Here is a 20653-nt window from a genome sequence, read left to right on the forward strand (position 1 = left end):
CCAGCAGTGTAGAAGCGTTCCTTTTTCTCTTCTTCCTTGCCAGCATCTGTTGTTGTTTGTTTTATTAATGATTATAGATGCCTTTTATAATGGTGAGGAAGTACCTTCTTCTTCCTAATTTTTTGTTTTTATCCTGAATGAGCATTAAATTTTGTCAAATGATTTTTAATATTTATTGAGTTTATTTTCTTTTTCTTTATACTGCTAACGTGGATTGTATTCATTTCAAATGTTAAGGCTTGCATCCCTGACATAAACCCCACATGTTTATGATGTATTTTTTTTATGAATTTTATTTGCTAATTTTTTCTTAAGGAAATTGATATCTGTCTTCATGAGGGTTCTTGGACTGTAATTTTTTTGTGATGTCTTTTTGCTTTTGTTTTCAGTGTAATACTGACCGCATAACATGATTGTGAATTGTTTCTACCTCTTCTATTTTCTGACAAAATTTTGTGTAAGAATTGTATTATGTCTTCCTTAAACATTTGATAGAATTCACCAGTGCAATCATTTGAACCTGAGTTTTCTTTGAAGGAAAGGTTTTTAATGTTAGATTCAGTTTCCTTTTAAAGGATTTATTTGGTTTTCTTTTTCTTTTTTCTCTTGTGTTATTTTTGGTAATTTGTTCTTTCAAGAATTTTCTATGTAATCAAATATGAATTGATTGGTATGACATTTTATAATATTATTTTAATATCCTTTAATGTCAATAAGATCTATAGCATTGTTCCTTCTTTGATTCCTATTGGTAATCTGTGTTTTCTTTATTTATTGTTCTAGCTAGAGGTTTATCTATTTTATTAATCTTTTCAAAGAAAAGCTTTCAGTCGGGCGCAGTGGCTCAAACCTATAATCCCAGCACTTTGGGAGGCTGAGGTGGAAGGATCGCCTGAACCCAGCAGGTCGGCGCTGGGGTGATCGTGAGCTTGCCACAGCACTCCAACCTGGGTGACAGAGGAAGACTCTGACTCAAAAAAAAAAAGAAAGAAAAGCTTTTCAAAGCATTTCATTTAATTTTTTCTGTTATTCTGTTTTCTATTTTGTTGATTTCTGCTTTTATTTTTATTCTCCTCACTTTCAGTGTAATTTGCTATTCTTTTCTAGCTTCTTAATATAGAGACTTTGATCATTAATTTTAAATATCTTCTTTTCCAAAATAAACATTAAAGCTATGCATTTCCCTCTAAACACTACTGTAGATACATCCCACACATTTTGATATGTTGTATTTTCTTAATCATTCATTTCAAAATATATTCTGATTTCCCTTGCAATTTATTACTTGATCCATTGATTATTTAAAATTATCTGATTTGGTTTCCATATATTTGAGTTTTTCTAGATATATTTTTGTTATTGTTTTCTAATGTGATTCTGTAGTAGCCAAAGAACATACTTTTCATGATTTTTAATTTGAGATTTGATTTATGGCCCAGCATATGCTCTGTCTTGGTGAATGTTTCATGTATTGTTGAAAAGAATGTATATTCTGCCATTGTAGGATGTGAAATTCTATAAATGTCAATTAGATCATTTTGGTTGATAGATAAAGAAAACTTGAAGATTTATGTGTTCTAAATCTGTACTCATTTTGTCTACTTCTATCAATTGTATTGTATCATAGTATACAACTATATCTAGCTATAATTGTAGGTTTGTCCCTTTCTCCTTTTATTTCTGTTTTTGCTTCATGTAACTTTAAGCTCAGTCATGAGGTACATACACATTTAGAAGTTTGTGTCATCTTGATGAGTTGACTCTTTTGTCATGAAATTTTCTTCTTTATCTCTGTTCAAAAGTCTGCTTTCTGAAGTTAATAAGGCTACTCCAGCTTTCTTGTGATTGCTGTTTGCCTGATTTTTCTTTTTCCAATCTTTTACTTTGGACCCATCTGCATTGTTGTATTTTAGGTGTTGTTCTTGTAGAAAACATGTGGTTGGTTATTTTATCTGTGTTTTTGTTATGTTTAAAGGGGTTTTATGACTTAGCACATAATGAGTCTTGCTTTTTTAATCTGGTCTGATAAACTCTGACTTTTCATTGGAGTGCTAAGTCCATTTTAATTTAATGTAATTATTGATTTGGTTGGGTTTAAATCTATTATTTTATTTGTTTTGTCATTTCTATTTTTTCTCTTTTCCTGCTGTTATACTATTTTTAGAATTCAATTTTCTTTCCTCTATTAACTCATAAACTATACAGCTCTGTTTTCTTAGTGGTTGCTCTAGGGTTTACATTATGCGTCTTTAACATATTACAGTCTTCCTACAAATAATAACCACTTCAACTAAAATGTAAGAACCTTACAACGGTGTACTTCCATTGTCTGTGCTGTGTCCTATTTTGCTGTGTCATTGATTGACCAGTGTCATTGTGCTGTGTCCTCTTTTACCTTAACATGTGATATAACCCTACAGTACATTTGTTTCTGGCTTTATACAGTTATCTATCTTTAAATGAAATTTAAAAGCGAGAAAACCAGCATCTTTTGTATTTACTTACATGTGTATCTTTTCTAGCCCTCTTCATTCCTTTGACTGGATCTGAGTCTCTATTTGGTATCATTTTCTTTCAACTCAAAGAACTTCCTTTACCATCTCTTACAGTGCAGGTCAGGTAGCAACAAATTCTCTCAGGTATTGCTCCTTTGTCTTCTGGCTTACACGCCCCACTGCCCTGGCCCATCCTTTCTTAGGGTCCCAGTAGCCAAATCCCTGAGTCAGAGCTGTTCACCAGATGACCATGGGCAGGCAACTTGTCTCACAGAACTTCAGAACACTTGACATTAAAAGGGACAGAAGTTGAGCTCACAGCACCAGAGTAGTATGGTAACACCAGGGAGACTATCTTGGTAGAGAGCTTATGGAATGGTAGAGACAGTGCTGTGCTGTCAGTGAGAGCAGTGGCTGCTGCTGGTGTTGCCTAGGTCTCTGCCTTTGAGATCTGCTCTAGGAAAGGGAGCCTTTTAAAGAACACAGTTGTTCCAAGGCCCCTGAGGCCCTCTGGTTCTAAGTGGCCTTTGATATTCCTCAGCACAGCCCTCCAAAGGCCTCACAGCCGCCACTACATGAACCAACAATCCCTGTTGTTCTCCAGCACTGGTAAACCTGGGGCAAAGATGCCAGAAAGTTACCAGCCACAGTGTGATCTATTTAAGGGAACCCCCTCACCCACCCAAGCCACCACAGAGCCAATCTGAAATGGGTCTTGGGTGGAAACTTGGCCCAAAGCTGTTGGCTGTCGGCAGACTAGTTTGTAATTCAAGCCTGCCTGACTATGGGTTTTGGATTTTGTCAGATCGTGTTCAGACATCCTCACAGTATGTGCATCGTTGAGTGTGTCCAGGTTTCAGCCCCACAGACTATGTGGGAAGTTCCAGGGCAGTTGAGGGGAAGATCCCAGCAGGCTCTGGGTACCTGGCATTGCTCAGCCTTTGAGGAGCTTCCCTGCAGGCTCAAGGAAGAGCTGCTGACTGGTAGAGTCCCCAGTACTGGGGTAGAGAACCCATTAGCCCAGCCCTCAGACTCTGCTCTGAAAGGAGGATCTTCCTTTCCCTCTCTTCCCCTCTCTTCCGCCACCCTCCATCCCTGCTACTTTGCCCCTCCTGGACTCCTTGCAGGCTTCACCTCCTCCATTCCCCCACCCAGAAGGATCCCCGAATCAGTATGTCCTGCCCAGGCACCAGCTCCTAGTCACCAGGACTTGGCAGCTAGAAGCAGTCCCCTTCATTTTTTAGAAAAAATTGGTCACCTTTAGTTTCTTGAAAAATGCCATCACACCTTGGAATTACTACTTTTCATTTCTTTTAGAAAATTAAAAATAAACATTATTGATTTACAGTAATAAATGTAACTGCCAAGAACCCAGAGAATAAAGCATGCTGAGCCCATAGGGAACAATTGTTCTCCCCAGGTGGCTGGGCAATGAGGTGGTTTGGGCAAGGAGGTGGTCCAAGCAAGGGGCCATCAGGAAGGCTGAGGGTGACATCCTTCGTTCTCACCCTCTTGAGGAAAGGAACTGGCTAAAAGTCCACCTCATTTGTCATTGGCCAAGCTCCTCTTTAGGAACTTCCTTCCTGAATGTGGGTTTTTCTGGGCCTCATTATTTGGAGATTGATTTTCCTCCTGTGCAAAAACTGCCTGGGTGGCTTTTTACCAAGCCAAGCCTTGGAAGCCGCCTGCCTGCAGCAGTGATTCATGGGTGGTCTTCCCTGCAGGGTCCCTCTAGGCTCTGGGCACTGTCTGTCCACCTTTAGTCCATGGATAGAGGTGGCACGAAGGAGGCAGTGGTGGGCCTGGGGGTGGGGTGAGTGCTTGTCTTAGCCTGTGGTGGCTTTGTTTACAGAGGAGTGTGGGTCTGCCCCCAGAGCTTCTCCTTTTACTACAGCAAACACCAAGGTCCAGAGCAGGGAAGGCACCTCTGCAAAGTCACACAGCCTATTGGGTACAAATGGACACTGTAAGCTGAGGACTCCATTCTGTGCAGCACATTTGAGTGGACAAGGAGAGTTGTTACCAGCATCATATGGGTTGGCGGTGGTTATCTCAGGGGGTATTGCTAGAGATCATTTCTTTGCTACTTTATGCTTTTCCTTTCTCTACAGAGTTTTTTGATTTTTCTATCTTGAACATAGATCAATTTTATAGCCATGTAATAATGACTGATGCTTGTAGCTCCCTCACTGCAGACCAGGGTCTATGTTAAGCACTTTACAAGCATTAACCTATTTTACAGACGAAGACTGAAGGTTAAGAAGTTGTCACAGCCGGGCTCGGTGGCTCAGCCTGTAACCCCGCGCCTTTGGGAGGCTGAGGTGAGTGGATTGCCTGAGCCCTCGGGTTCGAAAGCTGCCTGGGCAGGCGAGACCTCATCTGTACAGTAAATCAAAAAATTAGCCGGGCATGGTAGCGCACGCCTGTAATTCCGGCTACTCGGAAGGCTGAGGCGGAAGGATCACTGGAGCCCAGCAGATCGAGGTTGCGGTGGCCAGGAGCAGCCACTGCACTCCAGTCTGGGCGACAGAGTGAGACTCCAACTCAAAAAAAAAAAAAAGAAGTTAAGTCACCATGCAAGATCACGGAGATAAGAACTAGCAAAGTGGGACTTCCAGGACTGCTTGAGTCATAAAAGCGGGGGACATTTCTTACTTAAGAGGTTAAACTAAGGGATCCCTTTCAACTCCTTGTTCATTTAAGACATGAATCTGAGGTGAGTGGATTGCCTGAGCCCGTGGGTTCGAGACCCGCCTGGGCAACTTGGCGAGACCTCATCTCTACAATAAATCAAAAAATGAGCCAGGCATGGTAGCGCGTGCCTGTAGTTCCAGCTACTTGGAAGGCTGAGGCAGAAGGATCGCCGGAGCCCAGTAGGTCGAGGCTGTGGTGGCCGGGTGCGGCCACTGCACTCCAGTCTGGGCAACAGAATGAGACTCCAACTCAAAAAAAAAAGACATGAATCTGCCTGTCTTGCATCCAGTACAGCGTGAGGTTCCACCTTGGCAGGACTCTGGGTCTCTTCCTGGCATTTCCCACAGAACTCAGCCTGTCAGGCAATGTTAATGAAAGGCTCCCTCGCCCTTCCCCTCCCAGAGACACCCACTCAGTACTGCAGCCAGAAGAGGCAGAGAAGTTTTGAGGGTGAGAAAGAGGATCGTTGCAGGAACTACACAGTTAGGCCTGGCTGAGAGGGCCCATCATGGGGGGCATCACAGGACGATCAGGTTGCAATTCACTTCATTTTTTATTTCTTTATTGGCCCAAGATGCAAGGGTAGCACAAAGGTAAACCCCAAACCTGGACTCTTCTCCTGACCTCAGAACACCCCAGTCCTCCTTACTGGTCACAGCTACGGAACACTCTCTCAAAAGCTATTTCTTTTGTCATCCATTCCTTCAACAGCTCCGAGGTGTGGGGGCCTCCCAGGCAGATGTAGCTCCTGCCCCTTCAGGGCCCCACGGCTCCTGATAATGGACCCTTTCCCCACCCTGGGCCCTCTGTCTAGGCTTTTTCCTCGTCACTGATACCCAGAGGCAGTGTGGAAAACTCTTTAGTGTAATTACATGGGCCTCAAATGATTTCCAAGGATAAGCAGCTATGGCTGTCTTCAGGCCAGGAAAATGTAAACTAGGAGTTTCCAGTGACCTGCTCAGCAACACTGGCGCTGTCTGAGAAGATCAGTGAGTTCTCATGTGTGGGTCGGTGAATGCTTGCTTTAGAATTTAATCCCACTTTCTCTGACCTTAAGACAGGTGTTTGCATCTTGTCAAATGAAGCACTCATAGCAACAGGTCTCCTCCTTGTTGATTAAAGGGTCCTTCTCACTGGGCTGGCATCGCTGACCCCACAACTATCAGCTGAGTGACTGGGTCCACTAGCGCCCAGTGACTGGCTGGGTGAAGCGTGAGTTTGGCTGTGTCTGCCTAGCCCAACAGTAAGGCCAGTGGTTTCAGAGGAGCCAGAAGAGGAGTGAGGCCAAGGACAGCACCTCGCCACATGCCAACAAGGGCAGAAAGAAGCCTTCCTGCCATGGCCCAAATAACTGGGGCCACAGGCCACAGCCCATTACCCCATTACCCTGGGGCAGCCACTAACAGTCACTAACAAACAACCAGTCACAGAGATTGGGAACAGCCTTATGGCCCAGTAGATGAAAAGGCAAAACACCAACCTGAATTTGTGTTGTGTGAACAAAGGTTAGACTTCAGTGAGGAAGTCTTTATTTGGTTATCCAAGAGGCAGAATGGGGCACTGGAGAGGGAGCCCTGACAGCCAGGATGCCTGGGTACCACACCTGGCCTTGGTTTCCTCATCTTCAGAGCTGGGAGGCAGCACCTGGACTGGTGGGGGACAAATACAGAGCTATGTATGAGGCTGGAACCTGGTATTATGGGTTGTTAAAACCGGGTTAGTTGTTCTCACCCTGGCTGCAGCATAAAATCTCTTGGAGAAGCTTTTTAAAAATGCTTATGCTTGAGGCCAGGCATGGTGGCTCATACCTGTGATCTCAGAACTTTGGAGACCAAGGCAGGAGGATCATTTGACCAGGAGGTGGAAACCAGCATATACAACATAGTGAGACCCCACCTCTACAAAAAACAAACAACAACAACAAAAGCCTGATGCCTGAATCTTAAAAAAAAAAAAAGGAAAAAAGAGAAGAAGCAAAAAGAAAAATAGTGATGCCCTTCCCACCACCAAGTCACCAGGCAGGTCCTCACCCAGGAGGCTGAGCCTACAGGTGGGAGTTTCTGGTGGCATCCCAGGGAAGGCAGTGGGCAGGCAGATGGGTGGGTTGGAGTTTAGAGGCCCATGACAGAACTGGTACAGAGCCAAGGAACGCTCTGTAGGAGGCCTACTCTTGTCTAGAAATCAGTCAACATGGGAGACTGTGCCTCAGGGAGGCACCCACCCTACTAAGAGATAGGCAGATTCCTGTTTTTTTTACCCAAGGGAGTCAGAAGAAGGGTAGGGAGCCTAAGTGCTCCAGCTCTGGGCCCCTCCCCTGCCGTTAAACAGTGGCTCAGGGGGAGTCAAAGTGTCTCGCCTGCCTCACTTCATTCAGGAGAGTGGGCTACAGCATCATGACCAGCTTCCTGAGCCCTCAGGCAGGGCGGGGAAGCAGTCCTGTGGAAATCCTGGCCTGAATAACTGCCTGTCCATCTTGGTGTGAGATTCAAAAATGGACAGGGTAGGTGAGTGAACCCAGATGTTCCTGGAAAGGGTCAGCCCCCCACACAGCAGGATCTAGGACAGGCATTCCTTCAGTGAGACTCTGTGGAAACCCTAGTTGGGGTGGAGACTGTGGGTAGGCTGGGCGCTCTGCCGGCTGGAGGAGGCTGTGGGTAGTGATTGTCTTTAGCATCACAGTGGATGCCATAACTGGAGCATGTGTCGCTATTTTTGCACTCCTTCTCTGTGCCTGTGTTTACTTCCCTGGAGGTGGGCCTGGCTGCCCAGTGCCATCCCTCATCCTGAGGACAGACAAGGACAGTGTGGGCTCTAGGCCACAGTGTTGTGCTGAGGAAGGAGGCACCCTTTCTCCATGGACATCCTAACCTTCGCTCACATGCCTATATTGTTCACCCATCGTTTTGACTCATGACTTTGACCGTGTGCCCTGGCTCCCTCCTGTGAGAGAGAGCAAGGAGAGTTTCTTTGTCCTCTGAGATTTGTGCTCATTGGTCTTCTCTGGCCAGCCCAGGGGTATTGGGAAGCAGTTTCCCCTGGGAAGATATGAGAGTCAGCCACCACTGATGCAGATGCCAGCCTGCAGATCTGTGTTTATGGGATTAGTTTTCTACCCCTGCAGCTCCAGTAATAGAAGCAAAACTCCATTTTTATATGGCAGGCCTGGACACCCCAACCCTCAGACCCCACCTTGGACTTGCTAATAGGTATCTCTGGTAAGGGTGTGACCCCTGCACCCCTCTCCTGGATGTGATCCTGGATGTGAGAGCCTGGATGTGATCCCCCCAGCTTCCTAGGTTGCCCTTGGCCCACCCTATGCTCATCAGCAGGAGAGGAGATGGCTCCAGGGAGGCCTCGGGGATCAGGACAACACTGGTGTTCTGGTTTGTTTTCCATCCAACTACCAGAGTTTCACATTCTTTATTATTTATTATTATCTGATTTTCCATCAGATTAGGTTCCCACATGGCTTCCAGTGTCCTTGGGTCAAGCTTCTCAGAGTCTTTAGTCACCTGCCTCCTAGAGGGGTGGGACATCCTGAGTCCCACAGTTTTTTATTTTAATTCACAATTCCTTTTGTTTCAGAACTCACATAGGGCTTACTTTGGGGAAGGCAGACCTGTTACCCCCTGGGCTCCCCAGTCAGGAAGGACTGGCAGTGCCTCGGGGGCTGCCCCCAGTCTCCAGTAGGTGTGCTCAGACTCCACCTCTGTCCCAGTGCTCCTGCTCTTTCCTCTCCCTGGAGTGGCATCCTCCTCCCGTGCCACCTGTCATCACCTTGCCATTCTGTACCAGCTGTAAGGCTGCCACTTCCTCCCAACAGTCTTCTCAGAGCCCCACCACCAGCCTGAAGTTATCTCCCCAACTACCACCCTGTGGCTCCTGTCTGACCCCTCCTCTGAGAGTGCCCTCAGGCTCCATGTTCTTTGGGAAGCTCCTAGAAAACTTCTAGGCTCCCCTTACCATTTCCTGAGTGAGGAGGAGCATTGGCAGCCGTAGCCTGGGGTGAGGTGGCTCCTTCTCCAGGGGAAGGGACAGAGGGCAAGCACTATTCCCTAGGCAGGGATCGGCTCCCCACCCACTGCTCTAGGCCAGGTTGAAGGGCACCAGCAGTCAGGCCCGCTTGGAGATGGGCAGGGGATCCACCCTGTCTCACAGCCCCTGGCCTGGCAAGCTGCTGTGGTCTCAGGCTTCCATGGCTATGAAGATGGCTGGTGCCACCAGGCTTTCTGTAAAGATCAGCAGCCTGGCTCAAGCCTGTAATCCTAGCACTTTGGGAGGCCGAGATGAGGGAATTGCCTGAGCCCACGGGTTCGAGGACAGCCTGGGCAACTTGGCGAGACCTCATCTCTGCAATATATCAAAAAATTAGCCAGGTATGGTAGCGCATGCCTGTAGTTCTGCCTACTTAGAAGGATGGCCAGAGCCCAGCAGGTCAACACTAGGGTGGCTGTGAGCGTGTCACTGCACTCCAGCCTGGGCGACGGAGTGAGACTCCAACTCAAAAAAAAAAAAATCAGCCTTGGGGTCTTGGGCACACTCCTTAACTGGCATGATGCCCTTTCCTCTTTGGGGGTTGATACTTGCAGAATACCATGCAATACACGGAAACCACCAACAAATGCAAGTGCAGAGGAGGCAGTCACTGGGCTGCTCATTCTCAGACACAGTGACATCACCTGACATCCCTCTGGACTCCCACCTCAAGGCATCTTTCTGTCTGTCATCGGCATCCAGCTGATTGAATTCTGTGACCAGGCCCAAACTGCTTAACAATCCTCCTGAATTTAAATCGAAGTCGCCAAAGCTGCTGTAACTGGATGTTCAAGGCGATGCTGGCTGGGAATGGCTGTTTTCTGGAAAGGATGCAGCGCCCCCGCAGTCCTCACTGGAAACCAACACCGCTGAGTCTGTTTCTCCTGAGGCCCTGTGGGTTGCGTGCCTCTTTGCACAGCCAGACTGAAAAAAAAATAGGATGCATACCCTACTCAAGGTCCATACCTCTCAGCACGGGATGAGCACCCCATTGAGGTTGCTTGGAGTCCTGTGATGGGAGTCCCAGAGAGGAGTGGCCATTCAGGGGACAAAGTCATGGGCTGGAAAGCTGCCAGGGCTTGGGGACTAGGCCTCACCCCCTTCCAGTCCTGCATACCTGAACTCAGCTCTGCAGAGAGGGGAGGGACAGCAGTGCCCGCCCTCATTAATTGAACTGTTCTCCTGAGGGCACACCACTGGTCAGAGCTCATTCTTGTGGTGACTGACAGCTGGGTGTCAGGACCTAGGCACAGGGCAAGCATCGACTGGTGCAGGCACCCCTGCCGTGGTGGCGGGGGAAGCAGGGTAAGGTTTCTTTTCTTTGTTCGTCTGTGAACATGTAGAAATGAGCAAGGTATGAGCCTTATCCTCAAAGAAGCCACCACCAGGTGCTTTTTAATATTTCGACACCCCAAATATTATTCCAGTTGGCCAGAGGTGTTACTCCACTTGGCTAGTGCTGGGGAACTAAGGGAGGTAGCCTGAGGGCTCAGGGAGCTTCCTAGTTGAAGTGACCTGTGCTAGGCTTCCCACAGGGGAGGAAGGAAAGAAATCCTACAATGGCTTGTGTGCAGCGTGGCATGGAAAGGGGAATGCGCCCGAGTGAGCAGAGGCCACAGCGTCTCCACATGTGGCACTGGGATGGGCTGAAGAACCAAGAAGGAAGAAGGATGTGGGGCTGCTGGTGGGTACTGTGCCAGGCCTTGCTGGGCACGGGCCATCTGAATGTCCTTCCCAACAGGACCCTGCTGGGGCTCCTAGCATCCTTCTCCAGGCTCTTGGTTTTGCTATCCCCCTCAGTCCTGTCCCTCTTTAATACTACACCTCTGCCAGAGGTTAGCAGAGACTCCCCAGTAACTTATCCAGCCCAGCTCTGGGTGTGAGTGCAGTGAGAGGGATGGGCTCCGGCCTTCCTCCCTGGCCTCAGCTGCTCCTGGCCTTAGGGTTACTCTCACTTCCAGCCATGAATGCAAGGGGTTGAGTTCCCAGTGGTCATCCTGTGCCTTGACCCCGAGTAACTTGTGGGTGGGAGTGGTGAAGCCAGGCTCCCCCTTCAGACAAACAAGCAAAACAGGGTGGCCACAGGGCCTCTGGCTCCCACAGTACCACCGTGTCACCTCCCTCCCCTCAATCCAAATCCAACCCATGCAGCCTTTTGGTTTCTTGGTTTTAAAAAGCTGTCCCCAACAGGGCTTCACCAGTGCAAAACTTGATCCATTTTCCTCCAAAGATGGAAAAAAAAAGCTCCACTTCTAAAAATAGCCCACCTGGCTACCCTGCACTGACTGTTACCATGGCAACCCATTCCTTCCTAGAAGCCTCCCAATGATAAGGGTCCCTGGCCCTAGATGGGCTCCTCAGCCAGATATAGCTATCACAGGGGTTGCCCTGGGTGGGGAGCAAGGGTGGAGCACAGTAAACAGGGGCTCCCTCTGGTTCCGAGTCTTTATGATTTGAAGTCAACTCAAGACAGTTATGTACAAAAGTGAGCTATGTTGATGGAAGGTGAAAGAGGTCTTGGTGGACTGGGGTCCTAGGGCCCTAGTATGTATGAAGTCCCAGCTCTGCACCAACCATGCACTGGGTGTTTAACATCCTTCCCAAAAGAGGCACTAATACCCCAGTGTAAGGACAAGCACACTTAACCCAAGGCCATGTGGAATCACAAGCAGGACTGCCTGGCCACCACCTCTTCCACTCCAGGCTGCTGCCTCCCTGCAGAAAGCCCAGTCAGGAAAGCAAATGTGCCAACCTTTTGGGGGAGGACAGAGGGACTTGTGAGATCTCTGTGCCCTGGGAGGAATTCCACTGATCATCTAGAGAGCATTCAGGGGCCACTTCGCAGGGCAGTAAATCAAACCGTAATGGTCAGCCATAGAGTGGGAGTGTGGCTTGGTGCTCAGCCGAGCCACAGCAACGTGGTCCGATGGCCAAACAAGGGCTCCCCAAGATGTCCATTTCCTAGTTCTGTGGATGTGTCACCTCACAGGGCAAAAGGGATGTTTCAGATGTGAAGTTAAGGATCTTAAGATGGGGAATTAGCCTGGATTATCCAGGTGGGTCCAATATAATCACAGAAGTCCTTATACGAGAGAGATTAGAGGACACTACTCTGTTGCTTTGAAGATGGAGGAGGAGGCCAGGAGCCAAGGGATGAAGGCAGCCTCTAGAGCTAGGGAAGGCGAAGAAGCACATTCTCCTTTAGAGCCTCCAGAAGGAAAGCAGCCCTCCCAACACCTTGAATTTAGTTCTGATCTCAATAGCTGTAAAATAATAAGCACGTGTTGTTTCAAACCACTGTGTTAGTTTTCTAGGACTGCCATCAAAGTACCACAAACTAGTGGCATAAAGCAACAGAAATGTATTTTCTCATAGTTCTAGAGGTCACGAGCCTGAGGTGTTGGTAGGGCCACACTCTCCCTTGAAGGCTCAGGGGAAGATCTGTCCCATGCCTTTCCCTTAGCTTCTGATGTTGTCTGCACTCCTTAGCATTCTCTGGCTTGTAGATGTGTCACTCCAATCTCTGCCTCTGTCCTCACGTGTCTTTGAGTCTTTTCTCCTCTTCTTATGAGAACACCAGTCATATTCGATTAAGTGCTCACTGTATTCCAGTGTGATCTCATCTTAACTAACTGCATCTACATCAACTCTTCTAAATAAGATCACATTCTGAGGTTCCAGGGGAACATGAATTTTGGGAGGACACTAGCCAACCTAATACAGCCACTAAAGGTTGGAAACTCATACACTCAGGAAGCTCACTGCAGATGAAAGGCCACTGCCACACTCCATGGCCTGGTCAAGATGCACAGAGATGTTGTGACAGCTGCCTTGTAACATGTCAGTAACATAAGGTTTTTGTTTTTTTGAGTCAGAGTCTCTGTCACCCAGGCTAGAGTGCAGTGGCACGCTCACGGCTACTGCAGCCTCAACCTGCTGGGCAGGTGATCCTTCCACTTCAGTCTTCCAAGTAGCTGGAACCACAGGCGCACGCTACCACACCCAGCTAATTTTTTGATTTACTATAGAGATGAGGTCTCACCATGTTGGTCAGGCTGGTCTTGAACCCCTGGGCTCAGGCAATCCTTTCAACTCTGCCTCCCAAAGTGCTGGGATTACAGATGTGAGCTGCCACACCCAGCAGTAAACTGAGTTTTATGGATTTGTTCCCTTTTAACAAAAAAGATAATTTGTTCTTCCATGTAGCTAGTGAAAATTGATGGGTGTTTTAGGAATTGATGTTTTTCTAGAGATGGCCATGTGTATGATTAGGCTAGAGCGCTTATCCCATGGTCATTCACTCCACATGGCTCTGCCCTCTCAAGAGCTGGCCTGCACCTTATTTCCCAGCCCTGTGCCTGGCTTGGAGGCCAATAGCAATTGTTCTTTCTGTGTTCCACAGTCTGGAGCTGCTGTTTGCTTTTGTCACTTTAGCCAGGGAGGCCCAGGAGCACCAATGGCCGAGGAATGCTCAGTGAGACTTGTGCCCATGCTCTCCTCTGCCTTTATGGAGAAGTCATTTTCACTAGAAGGCACATAATTTTGTCTTTGACCCTGAGTTGTCTCTGGAGAAGAACAGAGTCAGCTCTCCATCTTTTATGCTCGGATGTCCTTGTTTTAGAAGCTACATCCTTTGTAGATGGCAAAGCATCTCACTAGGATCCCGGTCAGTCTCTTTTCTGTGAATGTTTGATCTGATCATTAGAAGCGCGCCAGGACAGCAGCACACAGGCAGCCAGGCAGAGCAAGGCCCGGGGAAGCAGAGGCAGAGTTCAGAAAGATCACTCTGGTGCCCTGCTGGAAAACACAACAGGGACATGGCAGGATCCTTGCAAAGCGAGAGGTGGAAAGGCAGAAGTCCTCAGGTGCCTGCCTCTCCAGAGTCCTCCAGTCTGGCTTCCTGGGTCACTCTCCTCTTCTTTGAGCCATGTCCTTGAAGGCCAGCAGAGTGGGGATGTAGGCTCCTGCCTTGACCTGCTGTTCTCCGGCTGCCCCGTGGTCTCAGCCCAGATGCCTCTGCACCAAGCCCTCCTGCTAAGATGAGGGCATGGATAGCAGGGTCTGCAGTTTCCCTCCCCTATGCAGACATACTGGCTCTACCACCTTCCCACCAAAGTTGACAGTCTGGGAGGGGGAGGGAGACAACATAGGCCAGTAGTGCAGGATGAGATGCTCCCATAATCCTGTGAGAGGCTGAGTCACTGTGCAGGGTGAGAGTTGAGGCTTGCCCCCTGACCAGAAGTCACTGCAGTCTCATGAAAACCAGGGTGTGGCTCTCGTAGTGTACAGCTTGTTTGCCAGGCTAGATCCCCTCGGTGCAACCTGTGCTCAAACAAGGAAATAACTGGAATGGTGACAGGGTGGAGGAGGAACCATAGTAGGGATTGAAGACTTGGAGGCAGCCCACCTGGACTTGGACCCCAGTGCTGCTACTCGCTCTAGGAGTCATCTTGCTCCAAGCCTCAGTTTTCTCCCCTGTGAAATGAGGCAGCTAAGAGTACAGAGATTGAATGAGTTATCTGTCCAGTGCTTTAAAAAGTGCTGGCACCTTGTGTAAGCCTCAGCTCCTGCTGCCACTGTCAGTGTCATTGTCATTGCCATCTGCTGCAGAGTGCCCACCATCTCTTCCAGCTGCTTCATTGCTGGCCAGTGGGAAGCCACCCTTTCCAGAGCTTGCTTCCTATGCTGCCAAAACTCTGGTTGGATCTGGGTGCAATTCACCCAGCATTTTCCAGGAACCAGCCAGCAGCCAAAATGAATGAGGCAGAGTGACTGCCTGCAGGGGCTCCACAATGAGGGGCACTGAGGGGCTAGCAGAAGGCTGTGTGTGCCCCAGAGTGAGGGAGAGGGACACATGCTGAGGGTCAACCGGGGGGCTTGAAATTGAACGTGGAGCATGGGTGGAAAGACCCTCACCAGGTGGAGGGTGGGTGCCACATGTGCTTTGTTTTCCTCTGGCTGGCTCCTCACTCTTATCTGCTGCCCAGTTAAGGCTGTCACCTGTTCACCTCTGCCTTTCCCCTTGCCCCAGCTCCACTCTCAGGAGGCCCTGTGGTGGGAGGGAAGGTGAGGCAAGGCATCTCTGCCCAGCACTCTACTGCCACATACCTGAGCACCCCACAGTACCTCCCACAAGCACAGCTGTCAGCTGCCCTGGGTGACTCGGGTAGCCCGTGTGTACATTCAGTGGTGATCCTCTGCTCTCCTCCCAGGAAAGTCTGCAGGACATTGGGACCATTTGCCTGGGGACCCGGGCTCCAAACCTTCAGTAAATACATCTTAACCACTTGGAAAGAACCCTGCCTAACAGTGGGCTCAGTAAGGGGCTCAACAGGGGGCTCAGTAGGGGCTGGTTGCTGCTGCTGCTGCTGCTCCAACACCTGACCTGGCCACACCTCTTTCCCCCTTCTGGGCCTCAGAAACAATGGTGTGGGCCTGGATGTAATGGACATAACTTGACTTGTCCATGCTCTGGAGGGAGCTCAATGTCAGTCTGCCTTCTTGGATTCAGCCTGGCTATTCCATGAGTGTCAACTGACAACCCAGGAGTTGCCAGAACACTCTTGCTACAGATGTCACCTTGCTTTGGCCAACAGGGCCATGAAGGAAGCAAGAGGAGCGGGGCATGGAGCAGAAGACAGAGGGGCCAGAGCCATGTGGATGCTTCAGGCCCTACTGTACAAGCAGTTCCGAATCTGCTCCATTACTTCCAGTGCCTTGTCCTGTTGGACCACCTTCATGGTTAGAAAGTTGTTCCTTATCTAACCAAAGGCTAGTGACTGCCTCCCTGTAAGCTCTGGCAGTTGTTCTGAACAGAGGCAAGGCAACAGGAAAAAAATTATTTCTAAGTCACAGATACTGAAAAGAAGCCCAGAAAAGCCAGCAACTCCAAGGCCAGGAAACCAAAACTGATTCCTCCCCCAGAGAGAAGTATAAGTGACCCAGGCGATCTCAACACCAAGGTGGGGGGAATGAAATAGAGGCAGCTTCCTGCATGGGCCCCAGGGGCAGCTCGAGTGTTGTCTTTCTCATCTGGGGACTTTTGTAGGTTACCAAGAAGGGATGTGGCTGCTTCCCACAGCCCAGAACTGGGGTCAGGGCAGCCACTCTGTGAGGCCCAGGGACAGGGAAGAAACTGAGGCTCTGGGCAACTTGTTGAGGATACTGGGGACTGGTGTCCTGGACTTCACACACAGCCTTGGGCTCCAGAACCAATGCTCTCCCCCTTCGCCCCTACACTCATTCCACGGGGACAGTGGGAGAGGGCTCAGGAGGAGACAGGGAACATGTTCTGATGCTCTCCACAGCAGCCCTGAGGGACAGGCAGGGGAGACTGATGAGGGCCTGGGGCCATCTCTCCACCCAGCCAGCCTCCATCCCACCTTAGCACTTCTGCAGAATGCTGCATTTGCAGCTCCACACTCCTGGACCAGCTCCTGGGATCTTTTGCAGAGGTGCTACCTGCTGGGATCTGCTGTCTCATTCCCAGTCTCCACTGACACTTGACTGAGGCCAGCCCCACCCTGCAACTGTGTTCTGGGTGATGAAATTTTTCACCCTGTCAGTCAGTGCTCCGAAAAACTGCCGCTTTCATTGTTTCTTCAAAGGATCAACATTTTCTAGAAAGTAATGGAAAGGTACTGAGTTCAGCCAGCACAGACTGCTGGTGGTGGGTAATAATTCCTCTTGATGTGGGCCACCCATCCCCTCATTCCTTTCCAGACTGGTGAGGTAGGTGTTGGTGCCTTTGCTTTGCATGTGAAGGAAGCAAGGCACACAGAAGCAACAGTAATGCTAGACGTGAACCAAGAACTCAGGCTTTCAAACCCCCTCATTTTTTATAACTACCTAGGGCAAGCTGGCAGCCTGTCCTCTGGGGCTGCTCAGCTGGGCCAAGTACTGGCTGCCTCAGTCCGAGCACCTCTCAGGCCAGGAGGGCTGCACTGTGATCCCAGCCCCAGGAGTGTGGCTTTGACTTGGCCCTAGATTTCAGTTGCTGCTATTGCTATATTCATATCCTTGCAAAATTTCTGTTGCATTTTACATCTGCAGATTCTTAGTGTTTGCTGTGTTGTTGTAAGGTAGATTGCTACTTTTTTAGCAATGAAATACTCATTGTTCCTCTCAGATACTCATTGTCCCTGAGTTTTATTTCCAGTGGAAAGTGTCAACAGATAGGGTATGTGGGGTCATAAAAGCTTGAGAACCCCCAAAGTCATATGCTAGAGAACTGCAGCCCTATATAACTGCCCATTCCAGTGTTTTCCTCCCTTAGTAATGTAGTCCTTCCCAGTAGAGTTTTCCCATCAGGCAAGGAATGGGCGGTAGAAGCCAAGGAGTCATTTTCATGACTCTTGATAGGTACCTGCAGGTTTGTCCTTTAGAAATCATAAGCTGGCTGGGCTCTGTGGCTCAGCCTACAATTCCAGCACTTTGGGAGGCCGAGACAAGTGGACTGCCTGAGCCTTAGGGTTCAAGACCAGCCCGGGAAACTTGGTGAGACCTCATCTCTATAATAAAAATAAAAATAAAAATAAATTAACTGGGCATGGTAGCGCACACCTGTAGTTCTGTCTACTTGGAAGTCTGAGGCAGAGGGATCACTGGAGCCCAGCAGTTCAATGCTGGAGTGGCTGTGAACATGCCACTACACTCCAGCCTGGGCAATGGAGTAAGACTCCAACTCAAAAAAAAGAAAAGAAATCATAAGCTGATTTAATGTCATTATTTCTTTTTCCTAATTTGAAGAATGTCATGTTAGATAGTTTTTTATTTGCACCTCTCATCATCAGTTTCATCCATCTTTCCAATGTGGCTTTGCTCCTTGCAAGCCTTCCTGAGAACTGAGACTTCTGGACTCAGTGTGGCCAGAATTCACTGTTTCAGTGACAAACTCCCCTTCGTTTTTCAACTCTGCCTCCACACAGGCTTGTGCTCAGTGTGTGTCAGAGCAGCCTTGTCTTGCTGTGGGAACATGGGATGTGGGTGATACCACATACCCTCCTTGAGGGATGACACATGGGAGTGTGGTTGTGACAGGTATTCATGGCCTTGGAGCTGGGTAGTACACATCAGCTGCTGAACCATCTGGAGGGGAAACATCTTAGGGGCAGATAGACTTGGATTCAGGTCCTAACTTTTCTCTGTAGTAGCTGGGCGCTAAGGATGTAACTTGACCTCTCTGAACCTACATTTTCTCTCTCCTTCAGAGAGGGTAGAATAGTTGCTGTCTACCAACCTCCACTGTGAGACTCAGAGCTACAGTTGATGAAGCGAGTGGCCCAGACCCTGGCCAAGCCTGTGTGGCCCCCAGATACTGGGTCATTTTGGCGCTGCAGTTGGGCCGGCTTGTTGGGAAGCCTTTCTGTTCCCAGTCTGGATGCTGGCCCAAGACCTCTGTGGCCAGTGAGGACAAGATGTACAGCAGAAATCTTCCACAGCTCCCCATGGCTTGGCCCCACACAGCTGGCTGGCCTGACCCTGCCATGGGCTCAGAGCACACTCAGGACAGTGTTGCAGCTGTGTCCACCCCCACACACCTTGCCCACCATGGGAAAAAATGTGTTCTCTCACAATATGCATGCTTTTTAGAAAATATTATATCTCAGGTTACAGGTTTTCTTCATCTAACAAAAAGTTTTTGCTAATTGTTTCTGAAACAAGGCATTTCGGAAACCCCCTTGCAGTTACAGACTCCGGGACTCACAGGCTGGTGTCAGCCTCTTGGTTGTCCTGTGCCCAATGTTAAAGTAGCAGGACCCCAGACCAGCTGCCCCCAATTCCATCTGCCATAGTGCACTCCTTACAGTGCCTCACAGTCCCACGCACCTGGACACAGACTGGGTTGGCCGGAAAGGGCCACCAAGGCACCAGGGCAGTTGCATGAAAGGTGAGAGGTGAGAAGGAGGGTGGGTGTGGGGAGAGACAGCACCATCTGCCCCCCGTCACAGAGGCCCCAGCAGCTTGGTGGGAAGAGGATGGCTAACGGGGCAGCCTGGCCATGACTTCTCCTCTTAGAACCTCAATTTTCTTGTCTGTCTCCTGTGGATGGTACATTTCCCACCCTGACAAGGCCGTTAAGAGCCCTCAGCTGTGCCTTGCACACAGAAGACATCCATCTGTGAGTGTGGCCCTGCTCCTGCAAAGTAGATGGGCAAAGGCAGGATGGAAGCTTTGACCATGGCATGGGGTCTTTTGGCAGACTTTGGAGGCTGACATTGGGCTGGGCCTCCAAGAGGTGGATGGGGTAAGACCTCTGAGGAGGTGGGAGAAAGTGTGAAGAGGTTCCAGGCAGTGGGGATACTGTGGGAAAAGCTTCACACATGAGTAATCCACCTTTTGCTGGGACGGGCAGTTTGGTGTGGCTGAGGGATGGGAATAGAGCAGAAAGCAAAGTGAGGTTGGCTGGGGGGTGGGGTGTCAGCTGTAGCCTGCTGTGCTGGGAAAGGAGCCCAGTCTCCATTCTAGGGAGTCTCTATGCCCACAGAGCAATCTCCACTCAGTGCAGCCCACCCATTTCTACACATCCCAGCTTAAAGAGCTGATGCCCTGCATGTGGGTGGGTGCTTGCAGTCTTGCCCCCTCCAAAGCCCAGTCCAGGCCCTACCATTCACACTGACTCCCCCTTACGTGCCCTCCTAGACCACACAGGCACACTGCCCTGTCAGTGGGTAATAGCCACAGCAACTCTTATTTACCTCCATAGATGACTCTGGGGATGACGACGAGACTGCCTCCCCAGCCGACAAGGACGAGCTACACCACACCCTGAAGAATCTCTCCTTGAAGCTAGATGACCTCAGCACGTGCAATGACCTCATCGCCAAGCACGGCGCCGCGCTCCAGCGCTCCCTGACAGAGCTGGACGGCCTGAAAATCCCACCCGAGAGCGGGGAGAAGCTGAAGGTAGTAAACGAGCGGGCCACCCTCTTCCGCATCACGTCGAATGCTATGATCAACGTGAGTACCCACACCCACTGCTGGCCCCGATGGGGCTCCCTGGTACCAGCACCATGGTCTCCAAGTAGTGACCAAGGGTCCTTGACAGGTCAGGGTCTGTTTCCTGTGGCTCCAAGTCATTTCCCAAAGCCAACACCCTCCTGTACTCTCCGGCGTTCTCTGTCATCTCCTCCCGTTGTTGGGAAAGGATGTTCTTCTTAATCATCTGATGTAAACCGGAGTTGGTTGTGGGATCTGGTGGGGGCCTGCAGGTGGCTTGTGCCTGGGTGAGGAAGCCCAGCCAGGTGGGCCAGCCCTCCCTACACAGTATGGACACAGCTACCACACTGGCCCTCAGTGGTTGCTGCAGCTCCTCCCTAGGCTCACCCCCTACCCCAGATGCCACAGGAGCAGGACCACATATGCATCGGGGAAGGGGCAGATATGTGGTTGGGGTCTGAAGTTGGGGTCTCCCTTAGCCAGAAGAGCCA

At 49.5% G+C, this 20653-nt stretch overlaps 1 protein-coding gene across 1 annotated transcript in view; it reads left to right on the plus strand.

Moving 5' to 3' along the window:
• Positions 1-20653, plus strand: part of OSBP2 (oxysterol binding protein 2) — a gene marked incomplete at its 5' end in the record, with an annotated part of 155156 nt that overhangs the window by 111223 nt on the left and 23280 nt on the right. The window contains one exon of the mRNA XM_021711414.1: positions 19930-20183. Coding sequence (XP_021567089.1) covers positions 19930-20183 — 254 coding nt within the window. The remainder of the gene's footprint in view (positions 1-19929; positions 20184-20653) is intronic.

This window comes from Carlito syrichta, unplaced genomic scaffold (genome assembly GCF_000164805.1).
Source record: "Carlito syrichta isolate Samal-C Ts95f unplaced genomic scaffold, Tarsius_syrichta-2.0.1 Scaffold302276, whole genome shotgun sequence".
NCBI classification, from domain to species: domain Eukaryota; kingdom Metazoa; phylum Chordata; class Mammalia; order Primates; family Tarsiidae; genus Carlito; species Carlito syrichta.